We start from the raw sequence: 22,782 nt of genomic DNA on the forward strand, positions 1-22,782 counted from the left end.
CCTCTGAGGAGACATCCATATCAGGCTCTTATCAGCATGCACTTCCTGACTTCCACATCAGCATCTACCTTTGGTGACTGCACATGGGATGGATACTCAGGTGGAAAGGTCTTCAGACGGCCCCTCCTTCAGTTTTTGTCCCTCGCTTTGTCTCCATATTTCCTCCCTTGAGTATTTTGTTGCTCCTTCTAAGAAGGACCGAATCACCCCCACTTGGTCTTCCTTCTTTATGGACTTCATGTGGCCTGTGAGTTGCATCTTGGGGGACTCTTAATAGAATATAAACTATGCCATCTGAAGGTATAATACTTTTCTCTCCTCTGTCCGTTTCTCTCAGTCTCTGTCTCTGCATCTGCCTCTGCATCTGCCTCTGTGTCTGCCTCTGTGTCTGCCTCTGTGTCTGCCTCTGTGTCTCCCTCTGTGTCTGCCTCTCCCTCTCCCTCTCCCTCTCCCTCTCCCTCTCCCTCTCCCTCTCCCTCTCCCTCTCTCTCTCCCTCTCCCTCTCCCTCTCTTCCTCTCCCCGTCTCCCTCTCCCTCTCTCCCTCTCTCCCTCTCCCTCTCCCTCTCTCCCTCTCCCTCTCTCCCTCTCCCTCTCCCTCTCTCCCTCTCCCCCTCCCCCTCTCCCTCTCCCTCTCCCTCCCCCTCCCCCCCTCTCTGTGCATGTGCACACATGTATATTCACCTGTGGTGTGCCTATAGATCCCAGAGGAAGACATTGGGGCCCCTATTGTTTTTCGTATTTATAAGTGTGTGCTTGGGTCTCCAATCAAATCTGTCTCTCTTTCTAGACTGTCTGGCTCATGAACCCCTGGGATTCTCCTGTCTTTTGGTGCTGGAGTTACAGGTACACACTGCTCCAAAGACTTTTATTTGCATCCAGGAGATTTAAATTCAGCTTGGGTGTAATTATCAATGTCTAAACCTGAAAAAAAAATTGGTAGTTACAAAGCAATGTAATCAATCTGTAATATCACATTTCCAGACTAGACTGATTCTACTTTCATTGAGTGTGTCTTAAGTTAAAACATCCTTGATTCAACTTTCACTTACAGCAAAGCGAGATCCAAACTCAATACTCATCTAAGAGCATTTTGACAGATAAAAAGGCATTGATCTGAATGTTTTGGGAATTCTAGAACGTTCAATGTGCTGTACTCCTGATGTCTTCAAACTGGGGAGGAAAGTTTCCCCTCTTAGCCATGCTTTTGGGCTTTGTTTGCTTGTTTGTTCTAATAACAAACAAAATAAATAACAGGACAAAGGGCATCAACCAGACTCAAGCCTCCCTGCATCAGCAGCTCAGCAACTACTATGCGCTGTGCTGAAAGTGTCTATTGTTCTTTTTCTTTATTTTTTCCTTTTCTCCTTTCCCTCCATCTTCTACTAAGTTTTCTTTCTCTCTCCCTGAGGAAGGGTCTTGCTCTGCAGCTCATGCTCTTCTGGGACCCATGCTCCTCTGCTGTAGCCTCTCGAGTGCTGGAATTACTGCCGTGCATAGCCAAGCCTGCCTCATCCAGGTTTCTAATGGGAATTTTCATGGACTACAATATACATATTTGGCAGCACAAGACTACTGTGGGGATGGGATGAGTTAAATGACTGGGAATAAAAACCCATAACTAACACTAGTGTTTGTCAGTAGCTAGGGCATTCTGGCAGAGATCAGCTCTGGGCAGCGTTAAAGCCCCCAAAAGCAGGGTAGCCTGAACTTAAAATAAGGCTGTCACCTGTGAGGCCTGTGAGATGGAGACAGGCACAAAGGCTGCATCAAGCCAAGTGAGTGATGCACAGACAGACACTGGTGTTTGCAGCTCAGGGAGCCATATGTAGCAAGCACGGCTGTGGGTGGACATTGGCAAAGATGGGGATATCTAGAAATGGAGCTGGTCAGGATGGCAGGATGTGAGCAGAGAATGTATGAAGTGAAGCAGAGAGATTTTCACATCATTTCCAAGAAAATTACCTCATGTAGAACAATAATCTTCTAAACCAGTGGTTCTCAACCTGTGGGTTGCAATGCCTATGGGGGTTACATATCTGATATCCTGGATATCAGGTAATTACATTAAGATTTATAGCAGTAGCAGAAATACAGTTATGGAGTAGCAATGGAATAATTTTATGGTTGGTGTCACCACAACATGAGGAACTGTATTAATGGCAGCATTAGGGAGGTTGAGAATCACTGGTCTAAACCAAATACTGCAAATAAATTTTGGGCTCAAAAGGTATAGTAAAGGGCTGGTGAGATTGTTCAGCTGGTAAGGGGACTTAAAACCAAGGTTGGAAACCTGAGTTTGAACCCTGGGACCCATATGATGGAGAGAAAATTGGTTCCTACAAGTTGCCACTCTGACTTTCACATGCATGCATTCCTTTGACCTCTACCGGGATACATGACAGAGCAACAATAATGTTTTCTGTCAGTGTTTCTGTTGCTTCTGGTTAACTCTGGGTTCTCCTTGGCACATTAAAAATGGCTTCATGCCTTCTGGTTTGGACCCGAGCACTGAGCAGATCTTGGGCAGCAGCCCTGCACCCAATCTCACAAATCCCAGAGGAAGTGGGCCTCCCAGGAGCTCTAACCTGGGCAGTATCTTAGGTAAGGAGACAGCAATACCCACCCCAAACAGGGAGTAACTGGGACCCACTGGGACCCAGGAATTCTCTCCTGGCCTGGAGCACTGGTTCCTTCTGGTCTGGGCCTGAGCACTGAGCAGATCTTATGACCCAGCTCTAATTCCAGTAGTAACAGCCACCTCACACAGTTCTGAAACAACCAAGATAATAAGAAAGACAGGTTGCAGTCAGAGACAGGGCAGGTAGCACTAAGGAGATCCAGATGGCAAAAGGTAAGTGCAAGAACATAAGCATCAGCAACTCAGGGTACTTGGCATCATTAGAACCTTGTTCTCCCACACTAGAAAGTCCTGAATTCCCCATATCACCAGGAAAGCGAGTCTCAGATTTAAAATCACTTTTAATGATGATGATAGAGGACTTTAAGAGGGACATAAATAACACTCTCAAAGAATTTGAGGAGAACACAGGTAAACAGATAGAATCCCTTAAAGAGGAAACACAAAAATCCCTTAAAGAATTACAAGAGAACACAACCAAACAGATGAAGGAATTGATCAAAACCATCCAGGACATAAAAATGGAAGTAGAAACAATAAAGAAATCACAAAGGGAGACTACCCTGGAGATAGAAAACCTAGGAAAGAGATCAGGAGTCATAGTCGCAAGCATCACCAACAGATTACAAGAGATAGAAGAGAGAATCTTTGGTGCAGAAGATATCATAGAAAGAATTGACACAACTGTCAAAGAAAATGCAAAAAGTTCTTAACACAAAACATCAAGGAATCTAGGACACAATGAGAAAACCAAACCTAAGGATAATAAGTAGAGAAGAGAGTGAAGATTCCCAACTTAAAGGGCCAATAAATATCTTCAACAAAATTATAGAAGAAAAGTTCCCTAATCTAAAGAACGAGATGCCCATAAACATACAAGAAGCCTACAGAACTCCAAATAGACTAGACCAGAAAAGAAATAACTCCCATCACATAATAATCAAAACACCCAATGCACAAACCAAGGAAGACTATTAAATGCAGTAAGGGAAAAAGGCCAAGTAACATATAAAGGCAGACCCTATCAGAATTACACCAGACTTCCCAACAGATATTATAAAAGTCAGAAGATCCTGGACAGATGTCATACAGACCCTAAGAGAACACAAATGCCAGCCCAGGCTACTATACCCAGAAAAACTCTCAATTACCATAGATGGAGAAACCAAGATATTCCATGACAAATCCAAATTTACACAATATCTTTCCACAAACCCAGCATTACAAAGGATAATAGCGGGAAAGCTCCAAAACAAGGAGGGAAATTATACCCTAGAAAGAGCAAGAAAGTAATCCTCCTCCAACAAATCCAAAAGAAGATAGCCACACAAAGATAATTCCACCTCTAATAACAAAAATAGCAGGAAACAACAATCACTGTTCCTTAATATCTCTTAACATCAGTGGACTCAATTCCCCAATAAAAAGACATAGGCTAATGGACTGGATATGTAAACAGCACCCAGCATTTTGCTGCATACAGAAAACCCACCTCAGTGACAAAGACAGACACTACATTAGAGTAAAAGGCTGAAAAACAATTTTTCAAGCAAATGGTCCTAAGAAACAAGCTGGAGTAGCCATTCTAAAATCTTCAGCCTGAGAACACAAAGGCACCGAGCAAGGGCTCCACCTGTATAGGTAGTTGAGAATGGCCTTGTCAGACATCAGTGGAAGTAGAGGGCCTTGGTGCCTGAAAGTTTGGATCCCCTAGTGTTGGGGAATTCAAGATCAGGAAGGTGGAAATGGGAGGATGGTGGGAGCACACCCTCGTAGAAACTCCTAGAATTATATGGATTAGACATGACAGAGTCAGGCTCCCAGAAGACTAGATTCCAGAATTCAAACAAAAACTTATCTTGGTACTAAAATTTGTTTTGAGAATTGTATATTGCAGAATACACAGCCTTGGTATTCATCAAGCAAGCTGAGCAGACCTCCTCGAACTTCTGATGTCCTGGAATTTCATCTAGATGCAGTAAAGACACAGATGTCAGAGGCTTATCAATTTACTCTTCCCCCCACCCCTCTTCTAATATCTCAACGCCCGTAACCAGCTTGAAGAAGTTAATGAAGAGTCGGCGCCCCTATTCCCTGGGCTTGGAGACTGAGGTGGTTAATATTGGGCTGTCTTTCTAGGGAAAAGTAGTGGTTTTGTCAGAACAGGGAGGAATAGCTAGGATTTATTGCATAGCCATAACCTATTGGTAGAAATCTGTATAATTGTTATTAATCTGAAGTTATAATTTCTTAAATGGTACAAAATTTACTTTGATTTCAAATTTAAGATTTTCATTGGTACGAGTTTCTTATTGATATAAAAGTGAGATCAATATTGTTACTCTCATAGGCATTGTGCCTATATAACACATTTAGGAATACAAGGCTTAGACCCAGTCCTTCTTTAACTCTTTTAACTGATTCAAGATGGTTAGCCTGTGAGTTAAGGGCCTATAGCAAATTCATGGCTCTGAGTTTACTGTTAGGGTGTTTTCTATATTTTATTTAGAAATAGCTGAGAGGAGTTAACAGACAACAGTCCAGATTGCCTTATATGGGTAGTTGGTTTTCAAAACATCAGAAGTCCACAGAATTGACTTTACAAACATTTCCGTATTAATGCTCATTTTGATTAGAGACCTGTCTACTCCTGACAGCTTCCTGTCTTGGATTCTAAGAAGAAATTGAGCATCTTTGGAGTTACTTCAGTTGTGGTGAGACAGCCACTAGGCAAGAGTTGCCTCTTTTCATCTACAGACAAACTACTGTCCCGAAAAGGACACACTTGCAGAATAGTCGACTGATTATATCTGCCAAGACAGAGCAATCAGCCCTTAATAATTCTGCATCACTAGGTCTGTCAGATGATCCTGGGCCAGAAGGCTGAAGATCAGATGCTCCAACGTTTTGTAGTATAGAGACTGTCCAGGTGTAGCGGTCTCTATAAATTGGCTAAGTTTTAGAAGCTATGCTTTGTGCTTCCCATAATTTCAGTTAATTCAGTCATTCTGGATTTCTGGCAGGGTTGAAGACTTATGGTCTCATAGCCAATCCTGGCTATTTACTTTGAGAGAAAAGATTTGAGAGGATGATTTTCAGCTGACATTCATTCTAAAGCCAAGAAAAAAGACAGGTTCAGAGCTAAGTCTTTTAGTTAGGAGAGATGACAGAGGTTCTGGTTAGTCAACATAATGTTGGAATGGGTATTAGATCTATCTTGTACCTTACTGATACAAATTGGTATAATTACGCCCTAATTGTATTTTGAGAGAAAAGTTTTATTTTAACAGGAAGGATGATGTGTAGGAGGAGCTAAGGTGGGAGGAGTAAGGAGAGGAAGAGGAGGAGTAAGGAGAGGAGGAAGAGAATGAGAGGAGGAGCTAGGAGATGGGGGACATGGAGGTGGAAGTTCGAGTGTCTCCACCAAAGATAGTTGGTATATCTAGGTTGGGTATTGGGTTACACTTCTGATTGTATGGGCATCTTGTTATTGAGCATTACCAAACCTATAAAGCCTTTGATTAACATTTTTTAAAAAGTTACTAATTAAAAAAAAAGGTTGAGAAGGGAGGGTGATGGAATACATGTAACAGGAAATCAAATGAGGAAATTTAGCTGGAGGAAGAAAGGGAAGGGGCAGAGGGAAACACATCATAACTCTAATACACATGTATGAGGATGCTGTAATAAAGCTCAGTATTTTGTATGTTAACTTAAAATACTAATAAAGAAAAAAAAGCAAGAATGACGAGGGGGGATAGGATAGAGGGGGTTCTGGGAGAGGAATGGGGAAAAGGCATGACATCTGAAATGTAAATAAATAAAATATCCAATAAAAAAAAAAGAATGGCTTCACAGAGATATGTTCCTTACTGTTTGTCACTGACAACTGTTCTTGTCATTCATCATGATTATCAGGTATGGCTTTGCCTACAAGAGTTCAGTGAACTTTTTGAGAAATATACACCACATTCAAATACTCTTCCTGGAGAACCAAACCGGTAACAGGAAATGTCAGCATCATTAGTTGTATATTAAGTTTCATTAAAATCAGAACTTTGAAATAATTAGCTTCTGCTGCTTCCCCGAGTGGTAATTACAGACCACTAGGAAGTGTCATGCTCATCCAGATTTCCTTTTTTAAAGCATCACACATTAAAGATAAGGAATTATTTCAAAAATAACCTCAGATATTTTTTAGCTGTGGGTTATATAAACATAATTTTCTGAGTATGATTACTAATAAAAATCTCTCATAATGTAGGAAATATAAATTTGATTGGACTCAATAGTGAAATAAAATGTTAATATGTGTCATTATGTTTGAAAGTCAAGTTTAGAGCTAAAAATGTCTGCACTGAAATAGGTTTAGAGGATTCTCAGCCTTCACTCAGAATTAAGCTTTTATCTTCTGCTTCTAATTGTTGTTGAAAGTTATTTACTCAATGCCAATTAGAAAAATAAATCATAGTCTTAAATTATTCAGTTTCACTTTAATAGAACAGTCTCTTTCTGCTCCTGCTGGTTCTGCCTCTTAGGAATAAGCTCCCACTCACTGAATCTTAGCTAGTGATTCACAAACCCTGTTTCTTCCTGACACCCACTGTCCATGGTCCGAGGTTAATGAAGAAGTTTGCTGGTAGGCAAGGAACTTGTCATGCACGCTGGTCACAACAGCTAAGCACAGGATGTTTTAGCCACAGAACTCTGATCAATTAAGTCTTCCTGAGATACCCTGGATCCTACTGTCATGGGCCCATGTAAATGAGGCAAGGCACAGCCACATTCCACAATGAACTGCTTTCTACATCACTGACAATCAAGGCATCCATCTGCCTGGGGTTCATATGCCTTCCTTTGAAAACCTATATCAAAGATTATCCTCATAGGGCAAAGGGGGCTGTTACCATCCAAAGGCAAAGCTTGTTGTTGTAAAGCTACTTCTTTTTCCGTAACTCTGCCATTGAGAAGCAGAAGATCAGACCTTTGTGTTTTCATCCTAGTCTCCAGTTGTATCACTGGACTGTACACTGTCTTTGCTTTCATAATCCTCAGCTGTTACCCCAGAGAAAATTCCACTATGGAGACATAAGAAATGTCAGACATTATCACTCCAATGAACAGTAAAATCTCAGTGATTTAGACTTGGATCACATAAAAATTATTGTCTATTAAAAGCTTAGTGCTGAGCGATCCCATCTTTAAACTTAAATAAAAGATATTGAGAGGACCATTTTTGAATAATTTGCATTTTATAATTTTTGATAGGTAAATGTTGATTATCTTCTATTAGTAAAGACACATGGCAGAAAAGTAACGCGTGGGACAAAGAAATAGAGCAAAGCAGACAGAAAAGACCATGGCGAGACACATTAATAAAAGCATAAAAGTTGGGGCAGCTGACTGAGCAGTGTGATTCAGACTAGAGATCCATCACAGGATAGATGGGCTAGTGAGTGGAATGAGATGAATTACAGGGAGATACTTGGAAAAGAACACGGTGTAAAAAAGAACTTGGGGAGAGGCTATCAAAACACAGAGGAAGAGAGCTGTCAGGCTGCATTTGACTTTCAGGAGTGAGTGGAGAGACAAATACAGGCAGACTTGAATTTCTAAGTAGCAGATCTCAGCAAAGGTTGCACTCAGGACATGGCACTGTTTTTAGTAACACCCCCCAAAGCAGGGAAGCCTACAGAGAAACTGTATATACCTCTGTGGGATCACACAATTGGAGAGTAAAGTCAGTTGATCCAGTGAGTGCCACCGTAGAGTAAAATCTAAGAAGAGCCAGAGCAGTGAGACAGTGAGAGGGAGAAGGCTGATGATGATGAAGGGGAGGCTGAGGCTAGCCTTCTAAGGAGCACCTACTGACCTAATATTTCCCCCTGCTGGGGGGCATCTCAGGAATTCCAACTCTGTTGGAAAAGCTTGGTCATTTTTACTAGTGGCATCAGTGCCTGGAGGAATGCAGAACAATGGATCAGAGAGAGGAAAGAGTCCATTTTTTTCCAGGACATTTCTTATGCTAGAACATTCGAATTCCAGGCAAAATATCCAGGGTGAAATATTGTGTACCCACTATCAGGCTTCTGTCAACATGATCTCTTTTATGTAGATGTCACTGTAGAGCTGAACTGAGGGCACAAACTTCAGATAGCAATTGTGGAAGAGAGCCGAGCATGAGTTTAAATTGTAGTTTATATCAGAATGAGCACTCATGTTTCCTACCTAGACATCGACGACAGCCTCTTCTTGGTATGTTTCTACCTCAGTCCCCAACCCCCAAAATGAAAACAAGTCAGGACCAGGAAAATGGCTTAGTGGTAAAGGGGCTTGCTGCAGAGTCTTACAGCCTGAGATCAATCCCTGTGGTTCAGTTAGGGTTTCCATTGCTATGAGGAGACACCATGACCAAGGCAACTCTTAGAAGACAAACATTTAACTGGTGCTGGCTTAGTTTTAGAGAATCAGTCCATTATCATTGTGGCAGGAGGCATGATAGCATCCAGGCACACATGGTGCTGGTGTTAGAAAAGCTGAGAGATCTACATCTTGATCTGAAGACAGTCAAGAGGAAACTCTACACTGGGTGGAATTTGGGCACTAGGAGCCCTCAAAGCCTGCCTACACAGTGACACTTTTCCTCCAATAAGGCCACACGTATTCCAACAAAGCCATATCTCCTAATAGTACCACTTCTCATGGGCCAAGCATATTTAAACCATCAACCCTGGAAGGAAAGAACCAAGTTTCATGGGTTGTTCTCTGACCTCCAGTTGAAAGAAAGCTCTGGCTCATGTGTCCACATATTTACAAACACACACACACACACACACACACACACACACACACACACACACCACACTACATACATACATACATACATACATACATACATACATACATACATAGTATAAAATGTCACAGCTTAGGGAAGAGTGGAAACTTCTGGGGCAGAATTCATGCCATGAAAGCTCTACAGATAAGGAAGAGTCCCAGGATTACATTACATAACGCAACTGAAGTCACATAATATAATCATGTATATGCAAAAAGCCGTGTTCTGAGAAACATATCTTTACTTGGTTTCATCACCATGTGAACAGCACAGTGTATTTGCGTTTCTGTCAAAAGACAGTGACTCTTATGGGTTCCCAGGAATATCTGAGCTACTGAAATCTCAAGCTATGGTCTGTGATAAGAAGTGATTAGTAAAGCTCGTATAATATCTAGATTAATGAATAAGCAGATAAACAACTACATACAAGGTGCAGCCAATCCTGAGCTGCATGAGTTAACTTCTACTATAAACAAATATAAACTTCTACTATAAACAAATCCTGAGCTGCATGAGTTAACTTCTACTATAAACAAATATAAACAAATCCTGAGCTGCATGAGTTAACTTCTACTATAAACAGATATAAACTTCTACTATAAACAAATCCTGAGCTGCATGAGTTAACTTTTACTATAAACAAATATAAACTTCTACTATAAACAAATCCTGAGCTGCATGAGTTAACTTCTACTATAAACAAATAGAGCTGTGTTCTCTGTCCATCGGGGCTCCTGCCTCTGTCAGGCTTTCTCAGGGAGTGGATTAAAATGTCATACACAGAAGTCTCCAAAAATGGAGACTGCTCGAATCGTCAACCTATTCTCTATGTAGAATAGGGCCAGGTTGTAGAGTGAATGAAACTGCCAATCATGCCTAGGACCTGACATCTCTGAGGACAGTAAGGCTTCAGCCAAGTCCTGCTGAAAGCAGATCTAAGTAGACACTTCTCTCTTCCCTGTCCAGGCCCATCCCTGAATTTCTCACCCACCCCCTAAAAGAGAATTTTTGTTTGTTACCTCTTACCGACATTTATTTTGGCAATTCTTCTCTGAGAGTCCGTCCTCATCCTCTCCCATGATGTCCACAGCTGAAAAGATCAGCGCGACCAGGACGGCGAAGCAGCAGACCAGAGCAAAGATCACGATGCACTTCTGCTGGGACTGGAATAGGAGAAGGGAGAAACGTCAGGGGCCACGGCCCGGAGGAGGCTGAGATTTTTCAAAACACCAGCGTGTCCTCTGGGATTCATTACTATGTGGTGGCTAGAAAAGAGTCACTCTTCAGGTACAAACGCCGAAGGTTTTTATGTTTATCCAGCAACACAGTCTTCAACCCCTAGTACGTTAAACAGCTCTCAGTGTTATGCAGGCTTCAGGACCAGCCTGTCCTTTCCAACCCAAAGACAGGCTACAAATGATGGCTACAAACAGCAGCCACAAGATCTAGAAGTACAGATGCCAGAGTGGTGAACTTTGCAATGGACATAGCTTTTTTCTTCTTCTTCTTCTCTCGATGTCATGAATAACATTCACATACTTGATTTTCAATTAGAACTTGAAGGTGCTGGCTGCAAAGGCCACTAGTTGTCTCACTCTTCAAGTCCAAACACTGCAATTTCAGATGCTTCTATATAGAGCCCTGTGGCTCCAGATAGTGGAACGGGGTAAATGGGTGAGATTCGTGAGCACCTGGACAAATGGTTTTTGCCTGGTTTCCCTCTGCAGGTATCTGAATGGTTGTGCCCCATTTCTCAAGTTTATGCTAAAATCTCATCTCACCATATGCCCTCCACACTGATGGTTTTTGGGGTCAGAGTTTTCTGGAAGGCAGTAGGTTGTGAGAGTAGAGCCTTCCTTAACCAAGAAGTGACTGTAATAACCCTAGAGAGAATCTCTGTCCTTTGTAATGTGTTAGGAGGCAGAGCCAGGAATAATGCCCTTTGCCCTGTTTCATCTTGCCCCCTTGTAAAATAGGGATAACAACATCAGCTACTTTGTAAGGGTGCACTGAGGAATCAAATCATATGAAGTGAGTTATTTTATGCAGACAACCTGTGTCGTGACTAGCTGATATACTCCATGAACACTACTCACTGGTGAAACACACCTCTGTGTCTGAATAGCTGGCAAGGATTCTTCACCTATTCTAGGGGTCATTTCTGATGCTTTGTCAAACTTTCTAACTTCATGTGAGCCCACATGTCAGTTCTTACAATTATTTCCAGAATGATTGGAGTCTTATTCAGAAAGTCATTTTGTGCTTATATTTTGAGCCATTTCCACTGGTTTTCTGTCCTCAGACTTTCAAAGTTTTAGGGCTTCGATTAAGGTCTTTGTTCACTGTACAGTCTAGAATAGCTTCAAATTCATAGCCCTTTGGCCTCATATTCTCATGTACTGGGATTAGTTTCCTATACTTTTGCTAGAAGTTGTGCACAGAAATAAACAACAAAAGCCTTTAGAAGAGTTTAAATTAATAAAAACCTATTTACCCATTAAAAGCCTCAGTGCAGGGAGCTAAATCTGGACAATATAATTAAACATTATCTAAAAAAACCCAAATCTGTAGATAGCATCCGTAACATATATCAGGTACAGAGTAGGAGCTGACAAATGAGCCCTAGTGAAAACTAAATGCCTAAGCTATAACAATATTGATTTGTTTCTCTTTGTTCTCAATGTCATGACAAATCAGTAAATGAAAACCCTGAGTAATTTGTTTTTCATTGGAAGTTCTTTGATGTAATAAACTTTCACATTTTCATTAACTTCTATTAATTTAATTCCATGTTATTAAATTCTGTTTGAGCAGTTTAGCTAGTATTTTCATTTTAATTTACCAAAGAAGAGACCCCCAGACTCTGACCCTCATTTCAAAATGAGTCCTTGGAGCACTGTACTTTAACAACATAAGGTCACACTAAGACTATTTCATTTAATTTCTATCTCATCAAAGTGAAAAAATATATTCAAATGATTGTAAAAAACTCTCATGAGACCAAACTTCAGGTTATAAAGAGAATTCTTAATTTTAACTCCTGAATAGATCATTCCAGAAACTGGTATGAACCATACTTTCATGTTTCTATTGAACTGACTCAAAGGAAATAGTTTTAAGAAGAACCAATAGACATGCATACAATCCAAACTTCATTGATACACTCAGCATGTGAAAGGAAACTGAAGGTTGAAATAATCAACTAGTTAAGCTTTCCACTGAAGTTCTTCTATAAATGCAAATAAGTTAGGTTCTTGGTGAATAAATACATACACTTACACTAACATTTAAAGTATTTGAAAGTTTTATGCACTTTACCTCAAGTAAGAAATAGATACATGAGACCTCTGACTAGAGACAGAGTATTATACTTGAAAATTAGAAATATTTCCAACAAGGCTTCTATATTATTTAACAAGCAGTGAGAAATTTACACCCATGAACATAAAGGTGAAATTTAAAAATTCATGTTGTCTTTCATTATTTACAAGTTCTATTTATTTCTGAGTTTATAATATAATTATAATATTTCTCCCTTTCCTTCTCTCACTCTAAACTTCCCCAACAATACCTCTCAATTCTCCTTCAAATCATGACCTTCTCTGTCATTAAATGCTATTACATATGTATTAAATATATGGTACATATATACATGTATTTTCCTAAATATAACCCTGTAGGAGTAGCTACAGTAGGAGGAGTAAGGAAAGGAAAAGGAGGAGTTGGGAGAGGAAGAGAAAAAAGGAAGAGGAGGAGCTAGAGAGGGTAGAGACATAGGAGGATGGAGAACCACACAGGTATGGAGTGCACTCGTGGGGAACAATTTATAAACTTATAATTAGGTTAGCTAATTGGGATACAACTCTCTTTGTATGGGCATCTTGTTATTAATCATTATCAAACATATAAAGCTTTTGATTAATCTATAAGAATTAGAGCTTCATTCTCTTACTGGGCCTGTATGGATGGCAGAATGGTCTGGGCAATGCCCTGCCTTTCAGAGACAGCGTGGAAGATTGGCAGAGCCATCTCTCATGCTGGCATCTAGTGGGTGGCAGGGCTGGTGTTTCTGGTGGGCCGTTCTAGCTGCAGTGCGCATGTGGCCTCAGGCCAAGAAACATGGTGGTTGGGCTAGGCAGAGCCGCTGCAGCTTAGATAGTCGGATTAACAAGTGGCCGATTTTAAATAATTACCACAACATAACCCACTCAGTCTATATAGTGTTAAAGTTCTTTTCAAAGAAAACTAACAAGGTTTTAAAAACATGTCCAAGTTTAAAAATACAACACATTTATTTTATTTATCTACCTCTTAATCTCTGCAAAGCTGGAATTTCTAGAAAAAAATTTTTCCAAGGAGAGATGTACCAACAAAGACTCAAAGACATTTGAGTGATTCAATGACAAAGATGACCCAAAAAGTTGGAAATAATCTGGTTGGTTAATTCAGGTTTCTAGATCCAGATACTATAGATTTGTTTATAAATTTAAGTATTTTTCTTTATGATTTTCAAGTTTTTGCCTTTATTTTCTACTTAACATCAAATTTAGTTATTTCGTTATTGCCATTAGTTTTAGTCAACAGATCTCCAATGGTAGAAATCAAGGTTGAACAGCTGGCTCTGTGTCATAGCATCACAGAGTTGCTGGATCTGTATTATTAATTCAGGATATAATATATTTTGAGTTCTTACCCATGGTCCCAGGAAAACATATCACCTAGAAGATCCAGAGTCATCTTTTTTGGTGACTTACCAAGTTGTAGAATAATGATTTCATGGTAGAACCAAATCAGAAGACCTAGACTATGTACTGCATAAGGGGTCTGGGGGGAATCTTTACTGTGAATACCACTTCCTCCTCATATTCTTTAGGATCCTTAGTGTGATACCTCTGTCCTCTGCAGCCCTTCCATGAACTATGTAAATGTTCTGCCAAAGTCATATAAAATGTGGTCAGTGACCTAGCATGGATCCTGCACCCCTACACACCAGAGAAATGCTGAACGAGCCCTGGGAACAACAGTATAGCAAAGGGGAAGCATATACATAGCTCACCAATAGAAGCCAAGAAGAGAAAGCTAGGGGTGACAAAGATCAAATCAGCTAAAGCTAGCAGGAAGGGGGGGGAAGCAGGGAGAGAGAGAGAGAGAGAGAGAGAGAGAGAGAGAGAGAGAGAGGAGAGGGAGAGAGAGAGAGAGAGAGAGAGAGAGAGAGAGAGAGAGAGATCCACAGAAGAGCTTCAGAAAGTCTCACTGAGTTTTGAGTTGAGTACAAATCAGCACACATATGTGAAGGAGCCACTTGTAAGAGATGCCACTTGAAAGGAATGAGTAGAACAAACTTTGACCTACAATAGGACCAAAGGGAGCTAGTATTCCTAATGCCCAGAGTATCTGGGGGAGGGGAGTATCCTATAATGCATGGGCACCAAGCTCCAGATACCACTTGATGTCAAAAAAGATAATTATGAGAAAGTAAGATAAATAAAATATATAAGTAACATAATCTAAATTTTAGACATTAAAAAAGTCATCGAAGGGAATTAGCGGATTAACTACAACATAAGAAACAATGTAGTGATCTCTATGGAAATAAAGGATATAATAGAAAACATTTTACTATCAGTATTCATTAAGGAACTTTATTGTTCCAGGGATATACAAGGGCTCTTACGGTTACAAGTGGAAAGGGCTGATTGGTCATAACACAACACCTAATTATATGTGTGAGGAGCCAGAGTGGGACTCCTGTGCTGAGTCACGCAGTGCTTCCAGAGAGCTCTACAGAGGGTAGTTTTTCAGATAATATTGGGCGTCTGTGTTCAGAGACTCTCTCCAAGTAGAGATAGGCAGATAAAGGAAAGCCCCACTGAGAAAGGGAGTCCTCCATTTTGTGCGGTGCTCAGAGAGTCATCTGGACATAGTGGACTTTGACCTTAATAGCAGGGTTCTCCAACACGGAACCAAGAGGGCTAGTGCACAGCATATATGCAACTAATAAATTTACATAAATGCATTAAACAAAAGTGGCTCAAACAGAATGAGAAATTAAAAATTCTCATCTATTCAGTGATTTTTAAAAAAATACTTTTCTCATTAATGAGTTGAGTTATGTGGTGAGAAACCAGTATGCATGTAGAAAATTTGAAGAATGCTAATGACTAATTTCATTGACTTAAGATTTATGGAGCATTCTAGCAAAGACTTAGCAGAAGTCAGCCTTTATTTGAGATCACATAAAACATTCACCTAAAAGACCACATTCTGAATTTCAAACAAGTCTCAATGGAGGAACAGGGACTCCAGTACTCCTGAACTCTAGGACTATAACAAAATCAAATATAAACCAATAAAAGAAAGGTCTCTGATAAATCCTCCAATATTTGGAATTTAAAACTAATTTGCACAAACCATGGGTTTAAAAAAATCAAGAAAAGAATCAGAATCTTGAACTGAATGAAAATAAAAGTATACTATATCAAAACCACATGAGAGTTGGCCAATGAAATGGTTACAGGGACATTTACAGAATTAAATATATAGACTTTAATTTTAACACGCCACTTTAAAAATATAGACAGGAAAAAAATCCATTAAAGACAAAGTAGGCAAGTTAGTGGGAATAATGAGATATTGTGGTAAATTCAAAATAAGCAAAAGTACCTGTGTTCTAAGAACATCCAACTCATGAATCACTATATTCCCAATAGGTTTTTATTTTCAGTAAATGTAATATGCTCCAGTTAATCTTGAAATAGTCTTAATGTGTGGGAGAAACTCAGGAAGCAGAGATTAAATCTAGGAGTCGATTCCTGTCAAGTAATTTATCCTCATTGCAAACACTGAGATAGTAGGACTGTTATTCATAAAAAAGACAGAGGAAGGAAAACTTCAATAGGTGAACTAGATTTCATCCAAATAAATACTTTCCTTTTTCACATTAGTCTGGCAACAGTCCAGGAGACTGACTAGAAGATGATAGAAATTAGGGCCATGAGCATTCGCTAAACATTCAACTTGGCAGAGTTTGCTTGGATAACAGTTGAAAGTATGCAATATGCCTGTCTCTCACATTTCTCATTTCAAGACTTAATTTCATGAAATGGTTTGCAATTGTGCACATGTGCACAGATGTACAAACATAAGGAAGTCCACTGCAGTGCTTTGATTAAAGAGTAAAATCATGTGAAATAATGTACCTAAAACCAGAAGATTTCATTCAGAGATTCTGTGTGATATTTTCAGCCACTAATAGTTTCATGCATGCTTGTGAATAACAGAGAAAGATCATGGGATCAAATATGACACCATCAGTGCATATCTATGGGGAAGAGAGAGGCCTATGTGAGAGACTGAGGTGCACTGTTTATGATACACAAAGGTTACTCTATTTTTCCCCACTGTTTGGAATCTTATATTAGATCTGAATCTAAATTATCTCTCATAGCAAGAAAGAAGAGAACTAGCTGTCTACTGGACTACATCTGCCCCAGGACAAGTTATTTATCCACAATACAATGCTATTTGATTGATTGGTTGGATGATTAGTTGGGTGATTGATTGGTTGGATGGTTGATTAATTACTTGACTGACTGACTTTGGAATACTGAGGATAGAACCTAGGGCTTGTGTGTGTTAAGGAAGTGTTCAACCACTAAGCTACATTCTCAGAGCTCCACTATTCATTTGTCTCAATTTACTACTGATCATAATCAGGCATGACCTCTACATTTACTTAAAGTGGAGAATATACCTTAATCCACAGTTCACAAATTATAAGGGCAACTGGAAAGTCAAGGAACTTTTAAACATCTAGAACACCTAGAGATCATCTGGTTCAACCCTCTATTTTATCTTTTTCTTGATAAAGAAGTCACTGGCAGTAAGGGACTAGTTCCCAGTTGTTTTTCTGCCTGCCCCTATATTTACCTACTTGAATGACACTCCCTCATATCAAAGGAACTCTAGTTTTCACAAAAGACCAGTGTGGCAGTCTGCCTGGACAGCAAGTGTTTCTGACACTCTCTAGTGGGTTGGCCCCTGTAAATGTTAAAGGAATATCACTGGTGTCTTGCTTTAGCTTGCAGTAATTGAAAGCACTGGGAAAGAGAAGAAAGATGAGCTTTGTTCAATTAAAAAATGTGTATCAAGCATGTAACAAATGTATGTTTACAAAGAAAAAGATAAATGGAGGATCAAACAACATGATCACATGATCTCTGGGTGTTCTGGATATTTAAAAGAGGATTTTGCAAAGACAAAAATTTGTCGTTTATATCCCTAGTGTTTATTTTCTTCCTTAGTTTACAGACGTAGTGCATGTATGTTATACATACACAGGTAATTCACACTCACAGCCCCTTTATTGAGAAACTCTTGATGAAGCACCAAGAATAGCACATATAGCTTGATCATGCTAGCCCTTTTTGTCCTGGGAATACTTTTATTTCTGCCCATCATGTGAAAGCTTGTCTTTAACAACATCAACATGTTGGCAGCCAAAGTACATGACTTGAAATTGAAAATGGATTCCCAGACAGAGTTATTAATTTAACACACTAGCAAGCCAAGAACGGATAAGATTTTGCACAGAGCCTAACCAACCTAAGACAGAAGTACATTGCTTTTGATAATGGATATTCCATGATGGGAAAAGAAGGTATTTTTGTCAAAACAACTTAAGACAGGCTCAGTTTTGTTTATGAAATAAAAAATGGGGAGATGTGGAGAGCTTTTGTGGCTGCTTGGCAGGAATCTGCCATTGGCCAAGGACAAGGAAGTGGGCTGCTTGGAAGGAATCTGACATTGGCCAAGGACAAGAAAATGGGTTTCAGGCAAGAATCTGATATTAGGCTAGAACAAAGAAGCAATTTCAGGAAGGAATCTAAATCTTAAGCTAGAACAAAGAAATAACTTCAGGCAAGAATATAAGAATATAAAGCAATTGAACTGTGTGTGTGTGTGTGTGTGTGTGTGTCTTTCAGGGGATGGAGACATCATTCTAGTGTTGTAAGGACTGAGTCAGAGGCAGGAAAGGCTAAGTGCTCCATTTCACAAAAGAGTTGAATCTTCCCTAATTCAAGTAATTCCTACATATAGAATAAAGGATTCTCCTTGTACTCACAAAGCAGACAGAGTGATGTTGAATGTCAGCATATAACTAAGAACACTGTGGATGTCAAGGCAAAGCAGCCAGGATTCAGCAGCTAAGATGCTACGCTTTCATGTTCTCAGCATTCCTCCCCTTCATTACAGATAAAAGTGAGCAGCAAATGATAAGAAATTGCCAGCTGGCCTTTGATAAACAGATGGCTTTTTGGGCAACTTGAGCTCCACACTCGGCCTTAACAAGCTGAAGATAGTTTTGAACATTTCAGTACATCAAACCAAGTCAAGGTTCTTTCTGCTTTGATGGAGATTTATTCTGAAGATAGCTGATCACAATGGTTTCAGGTTTCTTTTCTAAGTTATTCGTTTTCCAGTAGCCTCAAAAGTTGATAGTTCATCCAATCAATAAGGAAAAAAAAAAAACCAACAGCACTGTTGACAAAAGTCAATAACCTTCATACTAAATCAAATGCAAAGTTGACTTGGGGCAAAATCGCAAAGAAATTAAAAAGCAAAAATTCATCTTGCTTGGTGTCCCTGGTTTTCATTTTTCTATTTCTTTTTAAAAAGAAAATGCCTGATTACAGCACAGATACCTTCATGAGCATCCACTCCAAGCTTAAACAAGGAATGGGAGAGAAAGTGGGACTGCCACTATTGACACTTTTCCTTAAGTACTCCTGCCCTCCTCAGGACCCACAGCATCCTCTGGTTAGACACTACTAACACCCACACCACTACTTAGTGAGACATTGCTGAGGTTTCTCTTCACAGAGTGTAATATGTAATCACCTATATGGTCAACTTGATTGGATTTGGAGTGGTCTAGAAGACACATCTGGGTATATCTGAAAGGGAAGTGTCCAGAGAGGTTTAACTGAGGAGGGAAGACCTACCCTAAATGTATATTATGCCATCTCATGGGCTAGAGTGCAGAGCTGATTAAAAAGGAACAAGGGAGAAAGCATAAATGAGAGTACTTTGAATAGATTTGGCCTCCATAGATTCATGTGTTTGAATGCTTGGCCATAGGAGTGGCACTATTTGGAGGTGTAGCTTTGTTGGAGGAAGTGTGTCACTGTAGGGGTGGGATTTGAAGTTCTATGCTCAGGCTCTGCCCAGTGCAGAAGTTAGTTTCCTCTAGTTGCCTTTAAAGCAAAATGAAGAACGCTTGGCTCCTTCAGCACTGAGTCTGCCTGCAAGAATCCATGTTTCCCACCATGATGATGATGGGCTGAACCTCTGAACCTGTAAGCCAGCCCCAATCAAATGTTTGCCTGCCAAAGACCAGCCTTGCCTTGTTCAGGGGTCCTGAGAAAAGGATGTTTGAGAGTGATGAGAGAAACAGCTCAAAGTCAAATCCTGGAAAGAAGCTGATAGCCTGTGTTCTGTTTGAGAAAGCATTCTGGGAGATCTCCACACAGCTCATTCAGATAGCTCAGCTCCTGTAGACCAAACCCTAGTCTTTTATTTACATATCAATTCAATAGTTCACCCCAGATCCCGCTTTGACTATTTCACAAATCAGCATCCCCTGACCCCAGCTCTTAGACTCTTCGAAAACAATAGAAAATACATTCTTCTTTTCTTTTCTCTTTTCTTAACATTGCAAATGAATTCAGAGATCTACCTGCCTTTGTAAGCACAGACAGTAAGTTAGCTGGGTGGGATCTCACTCTGAGATTGCCATTTCCCCTATGCCTGGCTGTCCCATGCTGACCTTGAACTCAGGAATCTGCCTGCCTTTGTAATCAGAAACAATAAACTTAGCTAGGCAGGATCTTGCTCTGTGATCACTACTCCTCAAATCTTTTTATCTCCTTCCTTAATATTCTGACAAGCTGGCGCATAGTACAGCTGCCTCTGTTCTTTTAGGTTCATGAAGGTCCTTATACAATTCATATTGCATCCTTTTATTTTGCATAGTTGAAAAATTATATATTCTTTGAACTTATATTTTCAGAGTTCTTTCTCATAGCCTTATGGGCTGTCCCAAAGGTCACAGTGTTCACTATTTTTGCTAAAGACATAAACACATCCTCATCTTCTAGACTCATGCTGTCTCTGATTATCATGGAGTCATTAACCTTGACAGAGAGGACATTCCCTAATAACCTTGGCAGGGAGAATATTTCTCAATAACCTTAGCAGGGAGAATATTTCCTGAAGGAGGAACTGTAAGTTAAAATAAAGCCTTCCCCATCTTATGTTGCATTTGTCAGGCTATTATCATAGCAACAAGAAAAGTAAACAATGATGAGCAAAGGATGCTGAACATCACAAGTAAATATTCTCTTGGACAGGCCCCCCCTACTCTAAGAGCATCTTCCTGGTCTCGCTCTTCCTGAAGTTTCTCTTCCCTATCCCACCTTCTGGCTTCCTTATATGTCTCTACTTTGAGACTTTTTCCTGTTTCTTAACAAAAGCATGATTTATATATTATTTAAATATCATATATTTATATATTAAATAATGCTATACTAGAATGCTTTGAATAGAAAAAAAAACATGAAATATTTCAGGTTACAAAACCCTTCCCTCAAAAAAAAATTTTTTTTTAAAAAATTCACTCTTCGTAAGTGGTTCGATATAACAAATGTATATAGTGACCACTCATGTCTAACTTGAAATTAAAAAGAAATCCCAGGGGCTAGAGATATGGCTTCTTTGTTAAGAGCATTTGCTGTTCTTGCAGAGGACTAGAGTTCAGTTTCCAGCACCCACATCATTCAGCTCCTAAATACAGTTCTACCCCTCTAACTCCAGCCTCAGGGGAATTGAAGCCCTCTGTGGGCATCCACATACATGTGTATACACACACATACTCATAAAGAAAGATAAAAACAAATAGGCAATAATAATAACAAAAGACGAACCCAGTGTTCACAAGTACCACTTTAAGAAATAACTTGCATTAAAGTCTTCTGGATGCAAACATAGTTCTTACTACTTTAATAACCAGAAAGTCAAAAACCAAATCCACCACAAAATGAATGAATCAATGAATGAATAAATTAATGAATGAAAAATAACCAAAAAGGTATGATAGAGTTGAAACTAGAAAACAAAAAGCTATATATCATTTGTGATGGTTTATATATGCTTGGGCCAGGGAGTGGCACTATTAGGAGGTGTGGCCTTGTTAGAATAGGTATGTCACCATGGGTGTGGGCTATAATACCCTAGTCTTAGCTGCCTGGAAGTCAGTCTTGCACTAGCAGCCTTTAGATGAAGGTGTAGAACTCCCAGCTCTGCCTACACCATGCCTGCCTAGAAGCTGTCATGTTCTCACCTTAATAATAATGGACTGAACCTCTGAACCTTTAAGCCAGCCCCAATTAATGTTGTTTTTATAAGAGTTGCTTTGGTCATGGTGTCTGTTCACAGCAGTAAAATCCTAACTAAGACATCATCTTTTATGACCTCTCTCTTGTCACTTTTTCCAAATCAGCCACTATTCTTGCTTGCTCCCTTTCAAATCTCTCAGAGCTGCCCCATTTCTCTCTTCATTTTATGATGCCCACTCTGGCTTACATCTACAACTAAGTCTACACTGGGCTTTCCTGCAGGACACAGGGGCCTATTGTCCCCATTACATGAGGTCTGCAGACACACAATGGGAGCATCCTTGAGCACAGGTGAAGAAAGGTGTCTCTATAGCAGAGACCAGTGGGGTCATTGAGCCAGGAGGAAAGACAAGGCTAAATATTTTAGCAGCTAGAGTGACAGATGCAGAGGATCTTGTCTAGTCCACTTCACCATGGGAATGAAACACAGCCTGTTGCATCTGTGGAAGCCAACAATCTCCTAACTTCATCTTTAATTTATCAGTTTTCAAAGACTCAGGTAAAAATCCCATCACAAGTTATCCACAGAGCTCTGCTGTTTCCATCCACAGCAGAGCAATCCATTGGCTCATGGCAGGGAGCCAGATAGAGTACAAGGAAATCTGAATGTAACCTGGGCCACCAAGCTTTCTCCACTGGCCTTCTTACAGCTATTGTTTTCTACTAGGAGGGTGGTTGTGGCTCGTGCAGGTCTAAGCAACATTCAGGCTGTTCGTAAATCTTTGGCTTAGTTGTTGACAGCCTTGTTCTTCATCCTTCCATGCTTCTGTAGCAGGACATAAATATTTATCGCTTCTTCAAAAGCAGCACAAGTACCTTACAAACTCCTGAACCACAGAATAAATTATTA

At 39.9% G+C, this 22,782-nt stretch overlaps 1 protein-coding gene across 1 annotated transcript in view; it reads right to left on the reverse strand.

Moving 5' to 3' along the window:
• Positions 1 to 22,782, reverse strand: part of Pld5 (phospholipase D family member 5) — a 318,831-nt gene that overhangs the window by 177,001 nt on the left and 119,048 nt on the right. Inside the window, exon 2 of the mRNA XM_028755260.1 lies at positions 10,504 to 10,640. Within this exon, the coding sequence (XP_028611093.1) occupies positions 10,504 to 10,640 (137 nt within the window). The remainder of the gene's footprint in view (positions 1 to 10,503; positions 10,641 to 22,782) is intronic.

Source organism: Grammomys surdaster, unplaced genomic scaffold (assembly GCF_004785775.1).
Source record: "Grammomys surdaster isolate TR1022 unplaced genomic scaffold, NIH_TR_1.0 126051, whole genome shotgun sequence".
Taxonomy (NCBI): domain Eukaryota; kingdom Metazoa; phylum Chordata; class Mammalia; order Rodentia; family Muridae; genus Grammomys; species Grammomys surdaster.